Source organism: Sinocyclocheilus rhinocerous, unplaced genomic scaffold (assembly GCF_001515625.1).
Source record: "Sinocyclocheilus rhinocerous isolate Xijiao unplaced genomic scaffold, SAMN03320098_v1.1 scaffold299, whole genome shotgun sequence".
Lineage (NCBI taxonomy): Eukaryota > Metazoa > Chordata > Actinopteri > Cypriniformes > Cyprinidae > Sinocyclocheilus > Sinocyclocheilus rhinocerous.
In genome coordinates this window covers 504,894-515,479 of record NW_015652998.1, presented here as the reverse complement: position 1 = coordinate 515,479, position 10,586 = coordinate 504,894, and the positions used below count along the sequence as shown (strand labels likewise).

Here is a 10,586-nt window from a genome sequence, read left to right as displayed (position 1 = left end):
TTTTTTTTTTTATTCATGTAAGCTATAGCTTCTGACCTTTAAATCAAAACATTTTTTATCGTCATGATTTTATGACATCAATTAGCCTACTGCTTTATTTAATCAGAAACACAGTCTAAATGTTATTTGTGTATTTTACTTTAATTTTATTAAAAGTAGGCCAACATCGCCCCCTATGGAATTAAAACTCCTTACCAAGCGGGCATTAGGACCCGGGGGAGGCTGCTGCATGTGCTATTACTATTTACTCTATCACACACCGAATGCATCATTCTTTACGTGCATTCACAGATTAAATGCAGCGATCCAAAGTAGTGAATCTAATCACCATTCAGGCAAAACGTTGCTTCAAAAATGAGTCCCACTGCTGATGTGATCTAATCGCTAGCACCCCCTGAGCACATGTGAGTTAATGTATTCCTCTTATCGGCAAGACATATCGGCATCATTTCTCATATCACGATATTATCGGACCGATATCGGTCCGATAATATCGTTCATCCCTAAATGTAACATTCCTTTATAATTTATTTCATATTAGCTGATAAAATCCAGAGCTCGCCTGCTTAAGCTCAGCCAGTGTTGTTTTCTGAACACTTAACATATCTTTCTCCTGATGCAATATTTTTTCTTCATAATTTTCTGGAAGTTATATAATACAGTTTTGAAATCTCCCACTGAATGCATAGTGGATTGGAATTTGCATTTATCAAAAATCTGGGTTACATGGTTCCATATAGTGTTGTCACGGTACCAAAATTTCAGCATTCGGTACCAATACCAGTGAAAATCCATGGTTCTCGGTACCAATTTCGGTACCAAAGCAAAACACAAAAACATGCTAATTGAACAACATTTTTATTAATAACGTTAAACAAAAATTAAATGTACAAAACCAATGTCATTCTTTATACTTATTTAAAATTTTCAAGTTTTTCCACAAGTAATAAAAGTATGGCGGCGCTCACACGCGCGTCAGGAGGAATGTACACACTCACCAGAATAAACGAGGAAAATTCCCGCGGTGAATAAAAAGGCTTACAGTTAATGAAGAGACTGTAAGTTCTATATATTATTTTAGTTCCATATATAATTTTTCCCGAAAACTGGATTCTTTTCTGTATCTAAAAGTATTAGTATTTACTTCAGGAAATGCAAATCTAGCCCAACTGTAAAAAAAAAAATAAATAAAAAAAAGTGTGTGGTCACTGTCCCTCTCCTCAGTTCTTTGAATGCTGCTTTGTCCAGGATTAAACACACACACAGCTGTAATGTGGCTGCTCTGAAGTGGCCATTGTGTGTGGTCATCATGTTGCTGCACTGGCCAGATGAGGTTTATCCAAGAACATATTTACCCTGCAGACCAAACTTCAACACACTCTAGCTCTTGTTTGTTTATCTTTTAAGTTACGGCCCTCTTTTATCACCCCGCAGGGACGAAGCTGGATCGTGAGGCGGAGCTATGAAGATTTCCGAGTCCTGGATAAGCATCTCCATCTCTGCATCTATGACCGCCGCTTTTCCCAGCTCCCCGAGCTGCCCCGTTTCGACAGCCTGAGGGAGAGAGCAGAGGTAAGACCCCCAAACACTTCTCTTTTAGCACTTACCTGTGGCCAATGAGACATTTTAGGCCCCTGCCTGTAAACGCACAATGGTCAGACCTTTCATACCCAGTATACACGGTGATTATCCTGCAAGATGCCCCTCTCAGAGCAGCGTTAGTCATCTGTGATGAGTGAGTGCTCAGTGAGACTGGTTAACAGCACCTAATGGCATCCCATGAGAGACCGTCAGATGGATATCCTTGTAGTGTTCAAAAAAACCTTCTCTTCCTGCTGTATTGGGCATACATAGCATTTGTTTCACAGAGTGGTATACTTGAACTGTGCCATATTTTCACAGCTAAAATGGATCTGCTTTGAAATTTGAGTGGCTGATAATGCTGCCCATTATGTTTTGCAGTAGAGGAAGTCTCTTTGAGCTTCTAAGTGGAAGCTCCCACAATGGTTTTGTGTGTAATCAGGTGTTTTGAGCTTCCTAATACAAGAAAACCGATCCAAGGTCATATTTAATCTGTTGGATTGTGCAGTTTTATTTGTAGAGAGGCAATTTAGAGATCTTGATAAAAATGCATCTGAATCTTGTAAGGAGAACTCGGTATTACAAGCCCTGAGATGATCTTAAAAGGTTAGCTGGCTCTGATTTATAGGAACTAACATCTTAAAGGATATAATAATTATGAGGCTTGCGTATGCATTAAATGCACACAAATGAGCCTCATTAGCACATGAACAAAACATAGCAAATAACTGAAGCAAGCGACCGTATCATTAAAGAACGCTGTTCAATTTCTGTTTACCTACATTCTTCATGTTATTTTCTAGTATAGTCAACACAAGCAGAGTTGCCTTGGATTTTAGAGATACATGAAGCCGTATAGAGCATGAGAGTTCTCACAGCTGTCTCTTCGGTCTTCTTTGACCTAATTATGCTTCCTTTGCAGCCCCTTTTGGCCTTCGTTTTACATTTTGGTGAGTCTGCCAGCATACGTCTGGGAAAGGAATTGACAGGAGGGTAAATCTTGGGATAGGTTCAGCTGGATCAGATCCCATCAGTGCTCTGTGGATCGTGAATAAACTCTTACGGGCTTACATTGGCTCATTTTAATCACTTGCTCTTATTTTTTCTTGTTGACTGGCTGTCCACCAGCCACCAAAATACCTGTCTTTCATATTATATAATATTATACTAAATACACAATGTGGCATCAGACCCCTTATTAGAAGGGGGTGACTATAATGCTTAGTTAAAATAAAAAAACAGCTATTATTTGAAATAGAAACCTTGTGTAAGGGTGCTTTCACACCTGTAGATCGATTGCTTTGTTCCGAAACGGGGATTAAAATTATTACAATGTTGCTTTTTATTCTTGGTGCAGTTCGCTTTCACACGGCAAAGTTTCAAAACGGACCAAATTTGTTAATACAAGTCATGCGCGAGTAAACTGTTCTCTCATTGGTCAAAGTTCCATGGTTTATTTTCTGGGATTCCACTTAGCTGTCATGCATGTCATCCGTCAGGATGGAACGATAACAGCTTCGCGGGCTTATTGTTGGGTTTTTTTTTTTGTAGCTGTCGTTATAATAATTTATCATTTTGAGCAGGAGTCCAGGATTGATTGGGAAAACATTTTTAAAATGCACCTACAAGGAAGAAGAGCAATAAGACGGCATTATAAAATGAAAAAGTGCACTTTTGATTTTTGAATGGCAAAGACGTGCTCACCCACAGACATTCACAGGTTCATTTTGAGGTATTAGCAAAACAACAAAGCTAATGCTTTCTCACTACAACCGAACCGCTCCAGAGTTCGTTTTCAATCGAGCCGAGACGCCCTCGTTCAGGCGATCTCGGACCGATTGTTTTGGCGCAGATCCGAGCGCGATTGCCGTGTTCACATATGCCCAAACGAACCGAGCTAAGGGGGGAAACGCGCCAGGTTCCGAAACAACAGGCCAGGTGTGAAAGCACCCTAAGATTTTAAATATCTTTGCTGTCACTTCTGATCAATTTAATGCATGCATTCTGAATAAAAGTATTTATTTCTTTTCAAAAAAAAAAAAAAAAAAAACTTACTGACCTCAAATTTTTGATTGATAGTGTACCTTTAGCAATGTTGTGTACATTGTTACTGTTTATATTTGGCCAAATTATCCTCCAATATTTGTGTCATATGCAAATATGCTGTGACTGAGGGGAAATATTTGAATAAACATTAACATTTTTACCATTCTGTAGCAAAGTGCATCAACATATTTGAATGTTGTTTTCAGCTCATTTTAGCTATTCTGAAAGAGAGACATAGAAAACTTGATTACGTAAAGAGCTCTTTTGTTTTTACCTTCCTTGTCTGTATTTACAGTAGTATAGCTTAATACACGCAGAGATGCATTGACATTTAAAACAAATGCCGCAGGCCAAACTCGGACGTGGAGCATTTTGTGTCTTCTAGAGAATCACAAACGGAGAGAAAACCCACACGCTGACGTTTTATAGAACAACTTTACCTTCAATTAGTTTTGCAGGCTGAGATTTAAGAAATGCTCTCTTTAATTTTCTCTGCCTACAAAATCCTGTAGCACACGCGCGCACACAAAAAACACTTTCTTCAGAGCTTCTGTAGGCTTGGGTGCCGTACCACAGTGAAATGACTTTTTCAAAATTTGCAGGTTTTAACATTAAGCTCTTTGCTGATGAGCTGACACCCTCCTGTCTCTATTTTCCACTAGGAAAATTTTATTATAACTACTGTTTTTTTAGACTGATCTGTGTATAATGTGGTTTAAATAGAATGTTAAGTTTTAGAAACAGATGTGTGGTTGAGCTCTTTTATTAGACTGATCTTTTGAGCTGTATTAATATAAGACAGCTCCACCTCACCTCCTGCTATATTAGTTTTTATGCAAGCCATGTGGAAGTATAATCCAGATCATTTTATATCTCAGAGTGCAACTGCAGCCCTTTAAAGTAGCCACAGTCACCAAACATACACTCCAAAAAAACAATAACGGTTATGCCGCAAATAAATGTATACCAAGCCTTGTACAGCGTATTTCACTGAAGAGACTCGCATTGTTTCAGAGAGTGTATAGAAATGCAAATGCAGCTGAGTAGCATACTTGAAATATATGTAGATTTTAATTCTGCATGTTTTATGTCGAAACTCTACACAGAAAGCTGCATTGTTTACACCTACCCTACCATTCTCTAATGAAAAAGTATGCAAACTCAAACCATTCATTCTTAGTTTTATGTGAGCTTTTAACCTCCCAGTAAAAGTACTCTGCATTTATAGAATTACCCCCTTGGAAGTTGTCACACTAGCTTAACCCTCCCTCTCTCGCTCTCTTTCTCCCTACAGGCAGTTTCCCAGATGCTGATGGCTTACCTCTCCCGTCTCTCAGCGATTGCTGATAATAAGATCAACTGTGGGCCGGCCCTCACATGGATGGAGGTACTGATTTGATACCATTTGAGCAGAGATAGCTGATTATTCACTTGAATAATCAGTGAGGATGAGGGATGTTCACTGAACATATATTCAATGCTGCCATTAGCTGGGGTGTCATTTATCTCTTTCTTCAGGTTGACAACAAAGGGAATCACTTGCTGGTGCATGAGGAGTCATCCATAAATGTTCCAGCTATCGCAGCGGCCCACGTGATCAAGCGCTACATTGCCCAGGCAGCTGATGAGCTGTCATTTGAGGTGACTGGGATAAAAATAAAGACAGATTAATGCAGTATTGAAGATGTGTGATTGCCATACTAATTTTGGTTATTTTGTGAATTCTTGTTGATTACTCTCTCTCTCTCTCTCTCTCTCGGTCTCTCAGGTGGGGGATATTGTTTCCGTAATAGACATGCCACCCAAAGAGGACACCACCTGGTGGAGAGGAAAACATGGTTTCCAGGTTTGTTCCGTGTGATTTAGCCCTCTATTTCAAGTGTACATGGCAGTTTAGAAATTGCAGGTAGAGTCTGCAGGTAGAGTCTGCATTCACTGTGTTCACAGTAACTCTCCAGTTTTCAATATAAGTTGAATAAACAATTGTAAATGAAATTGTTTCATTTACGTTTAAAATGATTTACATCTAAAAATGCAACAATCTAAAATAATGCATTAATAAAACATTTTTCAAACATGTTTTGACAAACATGTAAATATTAAATTGATTCATGTTTAAAATGATAGTTAAATGTTATACTTGAATACATCACTTTTCATATAATCAAATATACATTTAAATTGTTTAAAATTGTAGTTAATTGTAACGATATTTTTAAATTAAGTTACATAAACATTGCTTTTCTTAATCCATTTGGTAAATGCTTTTATAAATACTTTGTCACCACCTAGTAAAGTATCAAAAACAAGCTGTGTCATTTCTCATATTACCAAATATGAATAACAAAATGACTTGGTTGTCAGTGTAAAATATAGAATCCAGTCCAGTTTAATAGATGACTTTGGCTCATCGTTCACCCTTGTGTGTATGGGTACATTGACCCACTCGTGAGTCACTTTACGTTCTGCCAACTTGCCAAACTGTGCTCTCTTATTGCCTCACAAGCATATGCCCAGCATTGCCGCCTTTGTTTGGCCCTGTTGCTATTCAGGGCTTTCTGCATCTCCAGTGAGTCACAGCTAGGGCCTTTGTAGGGAGACCGGTTCATGGTGGAAGATGTGTGCTGGATCCATCGGGGGGCAGTCTGACACTGAGCTCTGGGAGGCTATAGCTGGGTCAGGTAGCCAGCATCTGTCTGCATGGGAAAAGAGTGCACTGCAATGCCAGCTTTCACCACGAGAATCAGCACACACTGATGTCAGCAGGGTCTCAGGGAACGTCAGAGTCATTATCAAGCTCTAGTGTAGAAGAGACTGAGGTTTTTTAAAGGTCTGTGATTGGTCGCAAAGTCAATGTTATACTAATAGGCATGGTAAATGTTTTCTTCAAGATAAGCTCATGTGTTACAGAAAACCTCGTCTTTTGTCATGAACTTAATTCATGTCATGGATTCATAAATCTGCAGTTGGATAGTAGGTGATAGAATGATAAAATCAAATTTTAGGTTGTAAAACATGGCAAGCATGTACATTTGGCTCTGTGTGTCCTTTTAGTTTGTTCATGTTGGTGCAAGAGAGACTGATGAACTTTGAATCTTCTTTCAGGTGCTTTTATCTGCCGATTTATAAGTCAGGCGGCCTTGACATGAATAAGCCTTGTTTTCAGAGATTTTTTCCTTGATTTGAAAGCCAAATATTCATATAAAAAATGCTTAAACTTTCTCCTGGCATCCCTTATTGTCCTGGTATCAAATCATCATAATTAGCAAGAACAATGCAGGATGTATCACAGAAAATTGCAAGCATTTGCAGTCATGCAAATAGATCAGATGTAATATTTTCAGTGGCAATATAGCACTGACCCAAACTTAAGTTTACATACAGTACAATTCAAGTACAAAAAAAAAAGTACAGAAAGTTTGGGGTCAATAAGATATTTATACTTCAGATAAGTGTTATTATTTTGAACTTTCTATTCATCAAAGAATCCTGAAATAATGTATCATGATTTCCACAAAAATTTTAAGGAAAAAAAACTGTTCAACATTGATTATAATACAAAATATTTGTGAGCACCAAACCAGCATTTTTGATTGATCTCTGAAGACTGGAGTAATAGCTGCTAAAAATTAAGCTTTGCTGTCGCAGAAATAAATAATTTTTTTTAATGCATCAGAATAGAAGTTATTTTAAATAGAAATAATATTTCACATTATTGCTGTTTTTACTGTATTTTTGATCAAATAAGTGCACCCCTGGTAAGATTAAGACGTCTTTTAAAACTGCCCCCAAAATTTTGAACGCTAGTGTATATTATTATTTTCTCAGCTCTTTTAGATGAGTTACAAATCATTCTAGATGTGCTGATGCAGCATGAAAGAATATGCCAACTAATATATGCCTGTTTTTACTGTGCTGTACACTTCTTGATCACTCCAGGGGCTCAAAATATTAGCATTAATTAAATGAGATAGGGCTGCATTTTTAGAAACCTCTAGTTGTGATCAAAAAACAGTATCAATATAATCTAGAGGTAAATATCACAAAATTTTCAAAAGTCACTTTTTTCATTAGCTTAGTAGTTTGTCTCTTGAATAATTATTACAGTGTATTAGCAGAGTTATATGTTGTGTTATTACACAGTAACATGCCATTTTCTGAATATGACAAGAAGCAGAGCAGAACGTAGAGTGATATGATGAAGCCTTGGCATGTCTGTCTCCAAAGAGAGAAGGAGCTTTTCAAACCTTCTCTGCTCTTCACAGGTTGGCTTCTTTCCCAGCGAGTGTGTGGAGCTGATAAACGACAAGGTCCCGCAGTCTGTTACCAACTCAGTGCCAAAACCAGGTACCACAAAACACACTCATACCTCAAATCCTGCTGGGACAGCTCATCAGTTCATCTGCTCACGTCTGTATTAATCATCCCATAACAGCTTACTTCTACTGCAGGGCATTTTAAACAGCAGCAACCCAGCAAACATCATCAGGAAACCTAACGCAAGGTCACACTTGCTGCTCATACACATTCAGATTCCTCCTGAGGCATGAAAAGATGCAGGTTTTTGAAGGCTAGCTCGTTACTCGTGTCTTGCAGTGAGATATTGTTAATAATCGTGTTGGAGAGCGAGAGAGAGAGTGGATTGGAACAAAGTGTATACTAAGAAGTGACGTGTTGAATCAGCCATGGATCGAATCTGTTTGGTGTGTGTACTTGAGTGAACTGGAACAGGTGCTGAGTGGAGTCTCTGGGTCCTGTTGCATGAATCACAGATCTTCAAACCTCCATGAAGAGAAAACTACAAGCTGCTATTTGATGTTTTAGAGTCTGCCGTCCTTGGGAAGGGCACAGCTGCTTTTTAAGAAAGTGTCACTTCAGATTTCAACAAATTGGGTGTGAGACATGCAAGGTTTTCAGATTTCATAGCTCGTCGCCAACACGCTGCATGGGTAATTTGTGGATCACACCCAGTCTACATTTTTTCCTCCCTCCTCACGAAGGAACCCTTTGACCCTCTTCATTTATTATATTTGTAGTTGAATCTGCGCTGCTGTTTGCTTTGCCTCATTCTACTCCTAATGGTTTGTTGGGGAGTGTGTATGTGCCTTTAATGTACATCACACACTGTGGTACAGAATGGTATGATTTATTCCCTCTATTTACAGAATATCTCACTGGCCGAGCACTGAAACGTCAAAAGAAACAACTTGATTAATAGAATCTCAAGTGGACTGTTGCTAGCTTTCACGATCCTAACAAGAGCAATACATTTAGTCATATTTGGAGTGGCTGTGGACCATGTGGACTGCTTTATGAGAGTTCAGTTTACATCATAACTTGGACTAACTGGGCTGCCAAGCCGTCCGGAGACTTATCCATCACCTGCAGCCGTTTCTGTTTGGTTTTAGTTGTATTGTGTATCAATCAATGCTTATTGGCATCTGCAGAGTGGTGAATCATCATCATGACTCATCGGACCAATCAGAATGCTGGCTTGGAGTGGGTGGGTGGTAGGGCTCTGTGGTACACATCGTCTTATGGGAGTAATATCATCTCAGACAGTGTTGTATAAAATAACCAATCGCCATACTTCAGTAAAAGTACAGATACCTTTATGGAAATTGACTGAAGTAAAAGTTGAAGTTGCTCATAAGAAAAACACTTAAGTAAAAGTATTAAAGTAACTGATATGAAAAGTACTTAAGTATAAAAATTACAAGTAAATTTAATAAATAATGGCACAGCTGATTGTATCAATGGCAAACTAACTGAGAGTCTGGAAATATATTTTATAGATATGTATAGGATATATAAGAGTTAAAGGGATTGTTCAGAAAAATAATTTAAATTTTTTAAATTTTTTGTAGGATAGTAGAATAAAGTGAGGCACAATGGTCAAATATGTCCAGTAGAGATGCACTGATCTTGATTATTTATGGACTATTCTGATTGCCATTTTTTTTTACAAGCAAATGAGCCAATTCTGATACGATTGCTGATTTTTAAAAATATTTATTTTCTTTTAAGCAAGAGAATTGAGAAAGAATTACAATATGAGTACATGAAAAATATGTTTTTGCTGCATTACGGGCAAAACTGTAGCCACTGAAAATTAGAGGCAACCACTGCATTTTAATCATGATCCAAACAAAGATGTAGATTGAGCAGTTTCTGATTTAAATTAAACTATAATTTCAAAATCTGAATCAAAAACAGAATGGTCTGACTTTGGCTTTGTGGAATTATGCTACATAAAACATAACAGAATCAGCAGACGGGCTGAATGAGATGCAAATTCACTCTCTGTCAGCAGGTGGCTTTCAACAAAGCAGCGCTGCTCTGCTTTGTGCTTTATACTTACTTTAACAAAGTTTATATTATTAGCTTTGACTATGCAGAAGCTTTTTCCTGGGGCTTAGCTCTATTTTTTTACTCCTTCTACATCTACTGACTCTGTGGTGACACTGTATTTGGAATGTATGTTGCATGTGCGATGTGTTATTTGACCATGCTTCCTCCACTGCTCCCTCAGCGTCTCCCTGCTCTGGTCTGCGGCCGGCCTCCTGGAGTCTGTTCCCACCCTGTGCGTGCTGGTATACTCTCCCCAATGCCTCCCTTTTTAAAGCTGCAGTCCGTAACTTTTTTTGGTCAAAAATTATCCAAAATCAATATTTGAGCAAGTACAAATCCAGCCAGTGTTCAAAACTATCGCCTTACTTTAGCCCGATTCACAACGGTCAGCTTATAATAATGTTTTCTAATTTGAGTGGTATGGGTAGGTTTTCGCGGGAAATTCGAGCATGCCGCTGCGTCATTACGTCACTTCTGTAAACATAAAGAAGCTGTCCCGGCTACTAGGCTATCGCATGTGAGGATCCTGCAGGTGGCGGATCGTTTATAGCCTTTTCTCACAGCAGCCAGAATAATTAAATGTATCATTTTGATGGCGGATTGTAATC

General features: G+C 38.3%; 1 protein-coding gene across 3 annotated transcripts in view; it reads left to right on the top strand.

Moving 5' to 3' along the window:
- Positions 1 to 10,586, top strand: part of LOC107715324 (rho GTPase-activating protein 32-like) — a 117,562-nt gene that overhangs the window by 85,048 nt on the left and 21,928 nt on the right. For 2 of the 3 annotated variants that reach the window (XM_016521410.1, XM_016521409.1), the window contains exons 7-11: positions 1,435 to 1,572; positions 4,922 to 5,014; positions 5,146 to 5,268; positions 5,396 to 5,473; positions 7,893 to 7,974. In XM_016521410.1, the coding sequence (XP_016376896.1) occupies positions 1,435 to 1,572; positions 4,922 to 5,014; positions 5,146 to 5,268; positions 5,396 to 5,473; positions 7,893 to 7,974 (514 nt within the window). Of the gene's footprint in view, positions 1 to 1,434; positions 1,573 to 4,921; positions 5,015 to 5,145; positions 5,269 to 5,395; positions 5,474 to 7,892; positions 7,975 to 10,159; positions 10,211 to 10,586 lie in introns of all 3 variants that reach the window. The other variant, XM_016521408.1, reaches the window with a different exon arrangement.